Raw genomic sequence first — 16,866 nt, 5'->3', positions numbered from 1 at the left:
GTTTTCTTCTAGATACAGGATTTCATGGCAATTTCTCCCTCTGCCTCCATTTTGTTCCCTTACATTAACTAAGACGTTTTATTCTGAGGGTAATACAGGCTTTCCTAAAATTTTGCATGCAAATTTTATCTTCATCTTGAGAGATTTTTAAAGATTATTGAAAAGCATATTGATGTGGCAACAAAATTTTCACATTTCAGAAACATGATAAATGATTCATGCCTTGTATAAAAGTGTGATGGCAATGGTTTGTCTGTGATAAATATGGCAACATTGTATCTATTGAATATTTAGGACTGATCATCAAACTACTAATAAAATAGTAACTAAAGTATAAGAGACACAATTTCTCTTCTTTTGTCAAAAAATAGCAGATGATGATTGGCAATAACAGAGCAGAAACAATTGCAGAAAAATCTCTGCGAAATGTATATAGATATTATAAAATTCAAATGCAATATTTATTATTTTAAGAGAGAAATTTACCTTTCAAGAACCCATATTAATGAAGTAATTTCCCTGGATTTGCAAGGTGTGTTCAGAGATAAACATACATTTTAGATTGGAAAACGTAATCCTCCTATGTATCACCCTGAGAGGGCAAAATTTCTATCTACAAACTATTATACAGCCATTTTCAATAACGGAGTAATAGCATTTTCAACAGTTCCCTTAGGAGATTCTTTCAAAATATAACATTTTATTTCTTCCCACTTTAGAGTAGTTTTTCTTTATGTACAGCTGCGTTTAAGCAATGTATTTCACAATGGTATTCTGCATGTACACTAAAATGACATATTAGTCTTTTAAAAAGTCACCTTTTCCCCCTAAACTTTGTGAAAAGTAATTGTATCCCTTATCATTGTAAGCCAATATAGTTATAAAAAATCTAAACTACTTTTAAGTTTTCAATAAATTTGCTAATCATCTTTTTTTTCTTAAATGTCCTCCCACTTACTTGAATATACCTGTATCAAAGGACTACATTCTGCACTGTTATCTGTATTTCATCAGAGCTCTGTCTCAGAATAATTACTAATAATTATTTTGGCGTCTTTAGGCTTTAAGGAAATGTTTTGTTATGTATCCTGTGAATCTGGATTTCTGAAGACATCTCAAAGTTCTGATGGTTAAAGAAATTATGATTAAATGGATAGGTGGGATACAAGAAACAACCTAATTATATTTTACTTTGGGGAATTCCCAGTTCCATTAACTCCAAAATAGCTGGGATATAAGTGATCTGAATGCAGCTATTTTGCCTTTGTTAATTTCATTTGCACATTCCAAATGTTATTAAAAATATTATGCTATAAATTCTTACCAAAGTTTCTCATGTGCAGGTTAGAAGTGTTCCTGTTATTCACTATTTTCTTGATGATAATTATTTGCCACATAATGTTTTACGTGCAGTTTCTCTGTTGGCTCACCAATCTGAGGCTCAGTGCTAAATTTTTTTTTCTAAATATATCTAGTAATTATCTGCAATGTGTCAGGCCATACAAAGAGATGTTGTTTCATAGCTACATAGATGTATGAAAAAGCAAAGTGTGTGACTTCATGGTGCTTATATTCTAGTGTGAGAGATAGACCATTAACAAATACATTGTGAAAGGTAGTGATGAGTGCTATCAAGAAAAGCAAAGCTAGCAGGCCGGGCACAGTGACTGGCACCTATAATCCCAGCATTTTGGGAGGCCAAGGAGGTTGGATCAGTTGAGATCAGGAGGTCGAGGCCAGTCTGACCAACATGGCAAAACCCCATCTCTACTAAAAATACAAACATTAGCCAGGCGTTGTAGTGCATGTCTGTGATCCCAGCTACTTGGGAGGCTGAGGCAGGAGAATTGCTTGAACCCAGGAGGCGGAGGTTGCCATGAGCCAAGATCGTGCCATTTTACTCCAGCCTGGGCAATGGAGTGAGAATCTGTCTCGAAAAGAAAGATAAGAGGATAGAAATTGACTGAGTAGAGGATATCATTATTTTTAAAGGTGGTAAGGAAATGCCTCTATGAAGAATTGACTTTTGAGATGACACCTACATAAAGTGAAGGAGTGAATCTAAGTCCCAGGAGGAGAATATTCCAGGCATACATAATACCAAATCCACAGACCCTGAGACTACATTAAGCTTGTTTAAGGCACAGCAAGAAATTCAGTGTGGAAGAGCAGGGAATTACAGGGAAAGAAGTGAGGTATGAGATTAGAAAGCTCTGCAGGAACCAGATCATGAGAGGCTCTCTAGGCCACGGAAAGGAGTATGGCTTTCTCCCAGGTGTGATTGGAAGCAGAGGAGTGAGGCATTCTGCTTTAAATACTGTGTTAGTCTGAATAATAGTCCCCCAAATATATCCATGTCTTAGTCCCCAGAATGTGTGAATATGTTTACCATGCATGACAAAAAGGACCTTCAGGCATGATTAAGTTAAGGATCTCATTTTGAGATGGGAAGATTATCCTGGATGATCCAGGTGGCTCCGTGTAATCAAAGTGGTCCCAGTAAGAAGGAAGAAGGAGTCAGAGGAGATGGTGATGTGATGATGGAAGTAGAGGTTAGAATGATGTGTTTTGAAGATAGAGGGAGGAGTCCCATGTCCAGGAACATAGATGACCACAGGAATCTGAATAAAGGAAAGGAAATGAATTCTTTCCTCAGAATTTCTAGAAGGAACCAGCCCTCTCAACACCTTGACTTTAGCCCAGTGAGATTGATTTCAGACTTTTAACCTTCAGAAATGTAGAAAAATAAATGCTGGTTGTTTTAAGCCACGAAGTTTGTGGTAATTTGTCTCTGTGGCAACAGGAAACAAATGTAAATATGCTAGAGATTGGTGAATAGAATGTTGAAAAAATGGGGAAGAGGCAAGTCCTGTTAAGAAATGAGAGTGGCCGCTGGGCCCAGTAGCTCACGCCTGTAATCCCAGTACTTTGGGAGGCTGAGGAGGGCGGACCACCTGAGGTCGGGAGTTCAAGACCAGCCTGACCAACAAGGAGAAACCCCGTCTCTACTAAAGATACAAAATTAGCTGGACGTGGTGGCACATGCCTCTAATCCCAGCTACTCGGGAGGCGGAGGCAGGATAATCACTTGAACCTGGGGGATGGAGCTTGCAGTGAGCCGAGATTGCGCCACTGCACTCCAGCCTGAGTGGCAGAGTGAAACTCCATCTCAAAAAAAAAAAAAAAAAAAGAGTGGCTTGGGCCATTCAGTTTGCAGGGAAGCTGGTAGATGAAAGGACTTGCTACGTGCTTGGTTATGTGATTTGAGTAACAAACAGATGTAACAAATTATCACAAATTTAGAGACTTATAGCAACACAAATTTATTGTCTCAGTTGTCATCCATTTAGTATCTCATGAACCTAGGTGGGCTTGATGTGCTTAGGGTCTCAGAAGGCTGAAATCAAGGTGTCAGCTGAGCTAGACTGTTATCTGGAGGCTCTGAAGAAGAATTGGCTTCCAGTTTATTGAGATTGTGGCCAGAATCCAATTGCTTGTGTTTGTAGGACAGAGATACCTGCTGTGTGCGAGCTGCCCAGTGCGGGGCTGCCCTCAACCCTTAGAGGCTGCTCTCACGTCATTTTTATTCAGTCCCTTTGTCTTCAAAGCCAGCAATTGCCCATTGAATCTTTCCCGTGTTTCCTGAAGGAAATACATGAGTCCTTTATAAGCAGAGTGTTTTCTCCAGCTGGTGGCAGGTGGGAGTACAGATTCCAAGGATGGGAAAGATTCAATGGGCAGTTGCTGGCTTTGAAGACAAAGGGACTGAATAAAAATGATGTGAGAGCAGCCTCTAAGAGTTGAGGGCAGCCACCCACCAGTTAGAATGGCAATCATTAAAAAGTCAGGAAACAACAGGTGCTGGAGAGGATAAGGAGAAATAGGAACACTTTTACACTGTTGGTGGGACTGTAAACTAGTTCAATCCTTGTGGAAGTCAGTGTGGTGATTCCTCAGGGATCTAGAACTAGAAATTCCATTTGACCCAGCCATCCCATTACTGGGTATATACCCAAAGGACTATAAATCATGCTGCTAAAAAGACACATGCACACGTATGTTTATTGCGGCACTATTCACAATAGCAAAGACTTGGAACCAACCCAAATGTCCAACAATGATAGATTGCATTAAGAAAATGTGGCACATATACACCATGGAATACTATGCAGCCATAAAAAATGATGAGTTCATGTCCTTTGTAGGGACATGGATGAAATTGGAAATCATCATTCTCAGTAAACTATCGCAAGGACAAAAAACCAAACACCGCATGTTCTCACTCATAGATGGGAATTGAACAATGAGAACACATGGACACAGGAAGGGGAACATCACACTCTGGGGACTGTTGTGGGGTGGGGGGAGGGGGGAGGGATAGCATTAGGAGATATACCTAATGCTAAATGACGAGTTAATGGGTGCAGCACACCAGCATGGCACATGTATACATATGTAACTAACCTGCACATTGTGCACATGTAGCCTAAAACTTAAAGTATAATTTAAAAAAATAAAAAAAAAATGACTCATGTGATTAGATTAGGCCTACCAACAATCTCTTTTGATTAACTAAGACACAACTGACTAGTAATTTTATTATATCTACAAAATCCCCTTTGCCATATAATTCAACACAATCACTGGTTCAATCTTATCATATTCATAGTCCCAGAGATTAGGGTGAAAATATCGATGGGAGAGGCATTTTAGATTTTTATGTAACACGTGTCAAGGACGACTCCAAATACCTTTTTTCCTGCATTGAGCAACTAGGTAATCAGTGTGCCATATACAAGAATGGTAAATTCAGGGGAATTTTCTTAAAAAATGCAATAATTGTGTAACTTGAAAATGCCAATTAGTAATCCAATAATCCTGATAAGTAGATAGTCAAATATACTGATATTGTCCCTAGGAAAAAGATTAAGGGCTAGAAATATAAATTGGGGAATCCACATATTTATGTTGTATAAGACCAAGTGATTACGTGCGCTCACATAGGTGAAGTGCAGATAAAGAGCTCTGAGCATTCTAACATTTAGGGATCTGGCAAGGGTGTGGTACCATCAAAGGAAACTGAACAGGAAGGCGAGTGATGGATTAGGAAAATCTGGAGAATGTGGCTTGGTGGATCTTGGACTTACCCCCTAAACCTACCGATTCAGAATTTGTTGATGAGAACGATTCGTGTGCTTAAAACTCTCCAGTGAACTCTAATATAAGAAGAAGGCTGAAAACGTTATTAGTTTAGACCACTGGGAAAGGAGCGAAGGCAGACAGGTAAGTTCTAAATGTCTTGCGTTTCAAAGTGTGATTCTTGAACACCATCAGCAGAATCACTTAAGGAACTGTTAGAAATGCGGGAACTCAGGACCCAATCAGATTTACTGAATTGGAATCTGCATTTTAATGATTTTCCTAGGTGACTCATATACATATTAACATTTGAGAAGCACTGAGCTATGATATATTAATTTAAAGTGATGGTAAGACAGTCCAGGTGTAAATACACACACGTATACCTACAGATCACATGGCCCATATCTGATGTTTTATTCCATTTAAAATATAATCTTTCAGACATCTTTTAAAGTATATAAATTATCATGTCTTTAAATCCTTATTAATTTAGCAAAGTATTTCCCCCCATTTATCCAATGCTTAAAATCACTTGGGGAAAGTCTCTACCACCTCTGATGATTGTGAGAAGTAGAAACTCTAACCCAGAGACTAGGAGAGAAACAAGGCTGAAGTTATATTATTAGTGTCCTGGGTACAAATTGTCAGAGACCACAGGCATGAAAATGAATGTCATCAGTTTTTCCTGCTCTCATCTGATTAAATATCCCTGGAATAGGAAACAGTGGAGTTATATAAAGGCAAATTGCTTCATAACATTGTGTACTACTATTGTGTATTACCTGTATTCAGGCCCTCAATTGCAACACTTTTTAAAGGGGACAAAATATTATGTAAGTGGCTTATTTTTCACTTGGACTTCAGCCTGAAAATTAATCTCTAAAGTATTATTACTTCACTGCTTAACATCTTAGTCTGCACTTTAAAATGTGTTTCACATCAAATTAGATTTACCAAGTTTGTCTGAGAAACAATGCAAATTGCAAGAAATGGAGAGTAATTCAGAAGACAGCAGTATATGAATGAATTTTTGAAATGAAAAACATGAAATACTAATACAAGAAATGATGAACTATAGAAGAAAGTAAATATGATCTGCAATAAGGTAAATACAATGTTCCACATCAAGCAGTTTGCTTAAAAATTGAAAGTTAGTTTGAATAATGAAGGTCTGTCTTTTTGGACTATTGTCATTCAATGGATTGCAATGTAAAATACTAATAGAGAGCACATAAAATTATCAGAGAAACTTTTCTTTACAGCAATTAGCTTTAGCAGATGAGAAAAAGGCAGCTTCTTTTCATGCCCTGCAGAAGAAGGCTGAAGATGTACAAGGAAGTGCTCTTCATTCTTTGTGAGCCATGAAGTCTGTTCAAATAGCAATATCTTCTCTGGCAGTGAATTCCCTGCTTGGCATGGCCATGTGTTATTGTATTTGGACTGTCTCCATCTGCAAATGTTGACTTTTCATCTGTGACCAAGGAAGAAATCTGTATGAGAAATGTGTAAAACATTTAATCCTTGTTTACTTGTTAACCAGAGGTTTTGTCCAACCCTGGTGGTGTGGATTCGTGTGCGTTTGTTTCTCAAGGTTACTGCAGATGCATTCACAAATGCAGATCTAAACCTCTGATAGAACCACTAGATTTTTATTTACATTTAAAAATGTAGTTATTCAAAATATAATTTCACACTCAAAAATCTAAATGTGACCTCAGTACTAGAGTAATTTTTTTTTTTTTTTGAGGCAGGGTCTCGCTCTATCACCCAGGCTAGAGTGCAGTGATGTGATCACTGCTCACTGTAGCCTCAATCTCCCAGCTCAAGCAATCCTTCCACCTTAGTTCCCCTGAGTAGCTGGCACCACAGGCACATGCCACCATGCCCGGCTAATATTTGTATTTTTTGTAGAGCCGGTGTTTCACTGTGTTGTCCATGATTTTCTCCAAGTGCTGGGATTACAGGCATGAGCCACCATGCCTAGCCTAATCTATCTAAACAATAGATTTATCATTTCTTTGCTCTCTCTTGGGCTTTTCTTTAATGAAGTGAAGTAGCATTGGAAAGTTTGATTCTCATGTTGTATCAATGACAAACCACAATGATATTTAATTAAGGAATAAAAGAATGTATAGAGGGCATGCATCAAAATCTAGCCTTTTTATCCTCTCAATTTGTAGGTAAGAGACTGGGAGCTAGGGAGTCTAGGCTTACTTTCTTCAAGTCCATACCAATTCATCATTCTACTAGGGCTAAAATCTATTTATTTGTTTGCCTATCTATAATGATCTTGTGTCTTGAGATTTTCCTATTGATTCTGATTTTAGATATTCTATACAATAGTCTTTTGAATCTAACATGAACTAAATCAGAAATTATTGAATAAATGAATGGAAAGCATTTCTCCCCAAAGTACACACAAATTTGTTGTATTTACCTTTGGATTTGGACTGTCCACATAACTGTTCTATATGATTTCATATAAAATCTGAATACAATGGCTATGAGATTCACACCCTCTGGCTGGTTTTCTATATAACAAGAGCAGAGTAATAACTAAACATCTATTTATTATTGTATGACATTCATTTAAATGTATTGATTGGGCATAGAATAAAGTGGTCTGAAATAGTAATGCAGCCTCCAAAGGGCATGAGGGCAATGCTGAACTATTTCCTGGTTTTCATGCCAACTTTCATATTTGAAATTAATTTTACCATGTTTATATTTGAGGCAAATTAATGGATTTTATTTTTAATAGCAACTGTTCAATAAATATAGAACATAGGGTAGAATAGTGGATATTAGGGTGTCTATCAAGTAAATTTGCCTCTGACATTTCTTTCAGGTCCCTCCAGATTGACATAAACCTATAGTTTTAACTTTCCATTCAATCCACAAAAAAATGTTATGCTGGTACACACTGTCTCAAAAAAAAAAAATAAATAACACACACACACACAGAGAGAGAGAGAGAGAGAGAAATAAATTGAGGGATAAAATGAGCTAGTAAAAATACTAAATTTTGTTGTGTTAGTATTCTGGAGATACTAAAATTAACTTCAAATGAATGAATGAGAATATTTGTTTCCCTGAAATTTTATTATAGAAAGATTGGTTAAGGCAAAGAACAAGTATGAAGATTAAGATTTTGCTGAGCATATTAATAGCTGTAAGTGCAAAGCAAAATTACAGAGTAAAAGTTTACATAAAAAGGAAATTTCTTTAAAACATCACTATATCTGAATGTCAGGCAAACTGCTTTAGCAAATCCAAATCAGTGGAATGCATCTTTCATTTTAAAGTGTTTGGGAGTGCACAAGTCTTTGCGTAATAGACACTCATGATAGCGCAAAGTCTTGGAGAAATACAGTGAAATTGGAACTTAGGAAAAAACGTTTTGCATAAAAATAGTGATTTATGTTCTTACTACAAAAATAATATTATAACGTGACAGTCAGATGTGTATTGCATCCAAGAGGAATTTGCCTATAATAAAAATTGAACAAAATGAAAAATGGAGTGAGATGTGATGAATTTGATCCTAAATCATGTGAAAATGACTTATTTATTTTACAAACCAATTTTGGCAGTCTGTTTAAACTTATTTTACCTAAAGTAAAAATTCTAAGAAAAATTTATTCATAGAAAAGATGAAAATTTCATACAGTATGAAAACTAACCAGGAATGTAAAAAGTCCCATAGCTTTTTTAAAGAAATGCCAGTTTCTAGCTTTGGTATTAAAGGGTTTCAAATAATGAGATTGAAAGGTAGGTGGTCAACAGGCCAGAAGCTATTTCTTAATTATAGCAGTGAATTAATCAATGAAGTAACAGTTCTGCTTCCAGTTATAGTAAAATGACATCAAGAACCACTCAAGTATCCTACTACTTAAGTATAGTTGGAGTTCCATTAACTTGAATTGTTTTACATTTTAAACTTGCATCTTTTAAAGTTAGTAATTTAGGCACCTGTCTGAGAGCTGCTAATGCCTAAAACTTTGAAAAATATTTTATTTGGTGTTTAACAAGAAGATGAGTTGTGTGAAGATGAATTTTGAGACCTGATATAAATATTAACTGAAACAACTTTCCAGAAGCTTTTCATTATGTGCTTTTGTTTTTGCTTTCAAAATTTAAATGCAGAGACAGATGGCTTGCACAGTGTTATTTGCACTTGCGATTTTATACATACCAAACCCAAGGATAACCAAACTCAGACACTGAAGATTGTGCAAAGCAACAAAGAATTTGAGTTAAAAAAAATCAATAAATGTTTCAGTGTTTAAAAAATTTATGATAGATGATTTTAATTATTTTAAAAGAAAGGAAATAAACTGGTGTAATGATAAAATTATAGAAAGTATTTATAAGTAGTTTGGAATCCTGATCAGGATTCTACACATATATTTTATGATGTAGCACAAATAGTACATTATAAAATTTATGAAAAAATAGAGAAACAGAAAAAAAACACAGATGCACGTGATTACACATGCACAAATACACCACACTCACACACAAACAAAATCTGAAAACATCTAATAAGAATCCAGTACAATGATACATATGATGAATGTTAGGTTTTAATAAATATTTGAGAGACTGTATGAATGAAAAACAAATATTATTCATCAATTAATATAATTACCTTTAGTAATAATAAAAATATATCAAAGAAAAAGGATTATAGTTTAGTGCATATAATTTTTGCAGTATTAGCCAACATCTGAGATTTAAAACCCTGTATATTGATGGAGAACTATAGATTACATTCAATCATATGTTGGAAAATTTCAATATTTAATAACATTTTTAAAACAATGTTTTTCTCCTTTTTAAAAGCATAAAAAACTCAGTCAGTAGTTCTAAAAATGAGAAAAATGAGTTAGAAACTAGTCAGTTATTAGCATATATCAGATTATAAACATGTATAGGGCAGAGACTGACTTAGGAGACCAGTCGAATGAATGTATTCCCTTTAATAATTCATCATGGAATTTTGAAAAAACATATACTTTTTCTTTTTACCAATTTATGACCCTGACTTCAAGGAAGAAAACACAGAAGCATTGTTATTTTCCCATGATAAAACTCACTGGGCTTTTGTTTTTTGTTTTGTTTTGTTTTCTCCTTAATATCACAACAATTACTGGGAATTACATAGAGGCCCAAAGAAACAAATTAAACTTTTCCCTATTTAATGTCATGTCCCAAAATAAAAACTTATCGAAGCATAAAGTAAGTACCCCATAAATACATACACCTACCATGTAACTACAAAAATTAAAAATAAAAACTTTTAAAGCATGAAGCAAATTATATTTTCCAATAATACAGCTCATACTGTAATGATACACAGCAGATAAGCAGATTATTGATGGATTGATTGATGTATATAGGTTTTGTTTTTGTTTTTTGCTGTCTTGGCTCAGTTTTGAGCCCTGGTCTAGAGACTGGTCAGTTTCCCCTTCTTGAGCAACTAAATCCATATTCCTCTAGTTCTCTTCTAGTGATCTCACACTTCTGGGTCACTAAGCAACCTCCCTAAGCAAATGCTTTGATACTAGAAAGTTTGACATTGCTGTTTTGACCTGGTTCTTGAGAAATTATTCAAATTAGCCAATCCTCAGAGAGCCCTAAAACCCTAGCTAACCCTACTCAGTTTTTCATATATAAACTGTCCCCTAGAGCTCCAGTTTGTTGTTACCTTGTTCCCAGATTCAGTCCCTTGTATGGCTCTGCCTGAAAGGCTTCTCTCATTTAGAGCTCCAGCAAAAAAATTCTGCCTTTCATCTAGAGTGCCATTTTGTGTGGCTGACCTGAGGATGGATCTTTAAAATTTATACAGCAACCAGTTATCTGAAAGACTTACTTATGAATCTATAAAACTTCTATAAATTTATTTATAGACTTTATCAAAATCCTTCAAGTTTACTTACAGGAATGGATCATGGGAAGTACAATGCACAAAGAACAATTAATATTATTTAATGAAAACAAACTCATGTTTTGCAAGTTCAAGATTTGTACAGTACATAAAATTTTAACTGTAAATGTCTTAATGCCAATTACGTAAAAAAAAAGTTTAAAGAAATTGAAGAAGAAATGATGTACCTTAGCACAAAGTCTATCTGATAAGTTATAAAGAGAAAAACGTTCCTAAAACAGTTAACGGCCCCCAGCTCATTTTAATGACACCTTTTACTTCCCTCTCAGCTCACTGCTCTTAAGACAATTATGTGTTTCCCAGAATAGCTCCCAGCTTCATGAGGATAGTGTTGACATCTGTTTTGTTCAAAGCTGTAGTTCTGGTGCCTATCACAGTGCCAGCACATAGTACATTCTCAGTAAATGTTTGTGGAATAAATAAATGTTGTTGGTTGCTTGTAAATATTTTTTAAAAGGATAAATTATATTTGTGAAAATGTGTCACTCAATGCTGAAAACCAAAGGTATACATATTCTTATAAACATGCACACAACACATTCTCAATCTTTGAGTGATATGTCTTAAATTAAGATGGCAGAGTGTGTTGCATAAGGCTAATTTTAAAATAGCCTTGCACATCCTCTCTTTTCTGATGAGCTCAATAAAAACCTGATGTAATGACATTTCTGAGGTAGCTGGTAATTTTTTTTCCCTTTGGAGATTTTAACAAAAAAAACTTATTAATGACGCTGGAAATGTAAAGATTAAAAGTTTGCTTGTAGGCGTCAAGATATGTTACATATCAAATTGGTGATTAACTCCATTGATGTTTAGAAAGGAGTAAATATATTTAACAGAGAAATTAAATTATTCATTTATAAGCTGTCACAAAGTATTGCTAGGCAAAGGAATTTGCTGTTGAAGAAGCATTTGGTGTAAGGTTTGTGAAATCAGTGTCTTCTATTATAATTACTTTAGGTCTGCCTTTAAGCAGGAGATATCTTTAATAATCCTCAGAACATTTTCAACCTCATAAAAGTTTAATTAACAATTAACATTGTTCATAGATCACCACTATTGTTTAGCACTATGAGGAATCAGAAGACCGATGTGCCATTTTTTTCTGTCAATTTTCAATCTAGTTGGGAGGAAATTAAAATTAAAACTTGCAAATGTACGGAACCCCCTTCAAAAAACAAAAAATTGAATTAAGGTAAGAGTTGAGGGAGCTCAATTAGGAAATTTGTTATTCATCAATAAAGAAAGCTCTGTGGAAATCAAGGTGCATATGAAGCATGAATTGGTAGAGTTATGGAAGCTTGCTTTTGGTGTGTGGGACATAAGCTGACCCTTGAAGAGGTCAGTAATTAAATGAAAACAGGCCCGGCAAAAAACATCTTCTAAGCCTGTGATCCTAATGCAGGGAGCATGGATTGGTTTAAGCCAAATGTGTTAGCTTTGTGAATGCAGAGTCACTGAGTACACCTAAGGGAGCCTAAAAGTGAGAAATTAGTTTGAACTTTTAAAATGTGGCCAGATTGTAGAGGGCAAAGAAAGGCTCATAGAGAAGTTTAAATTAAATATCCAAAAAAATGAGTAATCATTGGAGGTATGTGAGAGGAAAAGTTTTAAGTAATGAATATGTGTTTAAACAAAATAAAACTGTTTGCTCTTGAGGGGATGGGAATATGGTTCAGATGGGAAGTAATTTTAAGGATATTCTAAAAGGAAGACTTTTAGATATAAAAAAATTGCTAAACTTTGAGTTTATATGAAATACTGCATTTCAGCCCCTTTTTTCACATCTAGTATCTGTTCTGTTTTTAAACAATTTTTTTATATCAATAGTTTTTGGGGTACAAGTGGTTTTTGGTTACGTGGATGATTGTATAGTGGTGAGGTCTAAGATTTTAGTGCACCCATCACCCAAGCAGTATACATTGTACCCAGGAAAACTACATTCAGTATCTATTTTGATGTTGCCTGTGGTTTGCTGTCTCTGGTCTTTGCCACCAACAGTTTCCTGTCTCGGTGGGAATTTTTTTTTCTCATGCAAGAAATAATTAGAATATCATTAAGGCAAATAGAAAGCTTACAATTATTGGACGTTTAAAAATATTAGTTGTGCTAACTTTGGTTTTAGCAAAGACCTACATTCCGATTATTGAGAGATTTAAATTGATGACTAAGCAAACTTGCAGGTATGTTTACTTTTTTCTGCATTTTTTTTCTGATGACTCTCTGCATTTGAAAATGCTTTATGCCTCAGGCATTCTTGCCTATCCACTTAACTTCATTCGTAAAATCAATTCCTAATTTCTAAGCTATCATTTATCTATCACGTGGCTGTTTAATCAAGGGGGGTAAGACAACAGCAACAAAGAAACCCAATTTATTTCTTAACCATTTGGCTTATGTTGTTTTTTTTAGTAAAGGGCTGATTTCTATTTTAAACAGTCAGAAAATAGTTTACTTTTGAAATCCTAGTTAAAATGTATGTTCTAGATTGCCTGCTGGTGAAAAAAGTAGAAGATAAATTCTATGATCACTTTCTTTCCCCTGAATGTTAGACTCCATGTGATTTAATTTGCAATTTAGCTTCAGTTTTATACCTTAGAAATTTAGAAAATAGTTAAGCTCAGGGGAACTAAACACTGTCTGGATGCAAATGGCTTCTTCTTTACTTGGATTTCAGAATGTTTGCAGCTGACCAGATGTGTTGTTAGTAAGATACAATAGTTATTTTTTAAAATGAGTATTTAACTTTTCAAAAATGTGTCAAAATATTTTCATTTAAAAATAATGTGTTTATGTAGAAAAAAACCAATATTTTATATAATCATTTAGAGTATTTATTTTTAATGATGCTATGTTTCAAGTGGTAATTTTGGTTTTTAACTTAGTGGAGTTGTATTATTTATATATTTTTCAATATTACACATATAAATTGTTCTACTTTTTATAATTTATCATAAATATGAGAAATATTTTTTCTGGGATTTCTTAGAATATAAATTAGTAAAAATCTGTATGCATCATGGTTATATCTGTATACATCATGGTTATATCTGTTTACCCATATCAGTCTTTTTATCTATCTATGTCTTTGGATCTAAATAACTAAACAATGGATTAAGAAGGAAAATATTAATAGATCAATCTTACCTCCCTAACAAATTTGATTCCTTTTGTGTTAATCTTTAAAAGATGGAGAAATATATCTTTGAGTTGCTTGACTTGATACACTTTTATGAAAAAATAAGAGCACTAATAACATACTTTTTCTCTAAGAAGATAATTTTAATTGAAAATTTTAACCATTTTCTTATCATTTTCTCTCTCTTGTCTTCTGCAGATGGGCCTTTGGGTCCCCGAGGATTAGCTGAAGCTACAGAGATGTGCACTCAAGAGTGCTTGGTTTTGGGTCACTCTGATAATTGCTGGATGCCTCCTGGCTTGGGTCCATATCAACACCCCAAATCTCCTCTCTCAACCTTTGCACCCCAGAAAGAATGGGTGAAGAAGGACAAGCTTGTGAATGGGCACACCCTGACCAGAGCCTGGAAAGAAGACAGCAACAGGAATCAGTTCAATGACCGTAAGCAGTATGGCTCCAACGAAGGCCATTTCAACAATGGCAGCCCCATGACAGACATTCCTCTGGCAAATCTGAAGTCTTATAAGCAAGCAGGAGGTGCTATTGAGAGTCCTAAGGAGCACCAACTCTAAGAAAAAGCTATATAGGACCTAATAACTTTAATCTAAATAGACATGCTAATACCGTGTGCGTCAGAGCTTTATGTATTCAATAGGTGTCTACAACTATGCCCCTTCTAGCAGGGATACCTATAACTTCGTGTTAGCACCATGGAGAATACAATGTTTTGCAACATATGAGAGAAGATAGTTCTAGCCATGCAATTTTGTTTACTAGAATTGATTAAACTCTCCAGAGATCTCTCCATTGTGCAAATTTTTTTTATTATTGCATTTTATTTTGACCCTGGACTGCTGCTATGAACAATAGAATATGCATTTGGAAAGTAAGAAAGTTTCATGGATTAGTGTGACTGAAAAACATATCCAGTTAGAAAATTGTGCTTTTTTTTTTTTTTTTTTTTTTGTCATTGATTTGTGCTGGGACTGCTATACTTGACATTATACTGCAAACAAAACTTAAAGAGATAAGCATTAAGCCTATTGTGCTGTTAACAACGTTAGTGGACACTTGTAAGTCAATCAGTGTTAAAGTATTTGTAAATAGAAGCAAGCTATTATTAACAACTTTTGTGTACTTATAATGTTCACCTAAAAATGTTGTAGCATAATTCTGTGTTTTACGGTTGCTTCTGTCCTTCTTTTTATTTACCTCTTTGTTGTTATTTTTGTTGTTTCTTTCAGTGAGGTGTTTCTGCGTTAGTGGTCTGTCTTGACACACATTGTTCAAACAATCTCAAGCACTTGTGTTTAAAAAAGGTTCTGAAATCTTGCTTCTTGTATGATAGCTTATGATGCTGGAATTCTGTAAACAATAAAGATGAAAGAAAAAATGAAAACTTAATACAAAAAAGGACTTCTGCAAAAGCTTGGAAATTCAGAACCTATTTTTTATAATCTTATTTTCAAAGTAGGCAAAGGCAAAATCACTTAATTAGTACCATTAAGTGAGAGAGTAATGGAAAACTGTTATCCATCAAAAGTAATATAATATCCTGTACTTGTCACTCATGTAAAACTAATGTATCAAAATTAGCATATATGGAAGAAAAATCACTATTCAAAAATAGTTTCAATTGGGCAAATGTGTGTCTACAACTTTGTTGAAATGGCAGAGTTTGTGTTGATCCTCATATACAATAATGTTGTTGTAACACAAGTGTTATTAGACCATAGCCACAAAATATTTAATGTGTTGTGCCTTCATGATGTAACAGAACATTCTCCAGGTAGGGTAGTTGGGGGAAATAAAGGGATAAATCTCTAATTATTGCTGTTTAACTGTTTGTTATCATAGTTGGTCAATGCCTGGCAGGTACCAGCATATTGTCACTTAGGTCAAACCAACAAAGTGACAACTAATGTTAATAAGATCTCAGTTGCACGTGCAAACAAATCCAAATTCGAACATTCTTAGGAGGTTTTTGTTAAGGCATGACAGATGATTTAAACAAATAAATAGCATGCAACAAAATGTCTTTATTGAAAGAAGTGGAAGTTATCTTAATGCCACGGTTCACCATCAATTTAAAAGTAAAAAAAACAAAAAAAACAAAAAATTAAAAAAAAAGGTTTGCTAATCTGATAGTTAATTTGTTCTTACCAAAAAATAAAATTACTTTGTAAATAGCAGTTCACATTTTTCCACAATATAATGGAAAATAATGGGTAGGGGTGCATTGCTTATTGAAGTACATTTTTGTTGGTTTGTGAGGGGTGTTTGATGACTTTGACAGAATAAATATCTAAACAATTATCCTTGTTACTGCTTTGCCAGTTCTACGTTATTTACAATTATTCAGCTCTTGCAATAAATGTTCTGAATTCCTGATTGTAGTGTGTTAATTCTTAGTCAACATCCAAATTGGTTATTTATACTTCTAATTGTTGGGTAAATATATGTTGATAAAATTTAACATTTATTTAGAAATTAAGGAAGATTCATTGGGGTTTAATACCTATCCTTTGAAAATGTGAGTACCAAGGTAAGTGTTCAATTACCCTAATGGTCTTCAAAACTATTTTTTAGGGAAATTCATGGAGAAAGTTCATTGACTTCCTGGTCAAGATTCATG

General features: G+C 34.5%; 1 protein-coding gene across 4 annotated transcripts in view; it reads left to right on the top strand.

Moving 5' to 3' along the window:
* PCDH9 (protocadherin 9) overlaps positions 1–16,622 on the top strand; it is a 935,212-nt gene extending 918,590 nt beyond the window's left edge. For all 4 annotated transcript variants that reach the window (XM_054446710.2, XM_063650923.1, XM_054446712.2 and 1 more), the window contains one exon: positions 14,430–16,622. In XM_054446710.2, coding sequence (XP_054302685.1) covers positions 14,430–14,803 — 374 coding nt within the window. In that variant the 3' untranslated portion in view covers positions 14,804–16,622. The remainder of the gene's footprint in view (positions 1–14,429) is intronic.
* Positions 16,623–16,866: the final 244 nt, after the last annotated feature.

This window comes from Pongo pygmaeus, chromosome 14 (assembly GCF_028885625.2).
Source record: "Pongo pygmaeus isolate AG05252 chromosome 14, NHGRI_mPonPyg2-v2.0_pri, whole genome shotgun sequence".
NCBI lineage: Eukaryota > Metazoa > Chordata > Mammalia > Primates > Hominidae > Pongo > Pongo pygmaeus.
The sequence above is the reverse complement of the archived record's forward strand: the minus strand, read 5'-3'. Positions and strand labels throughout refer to the sequence as shown.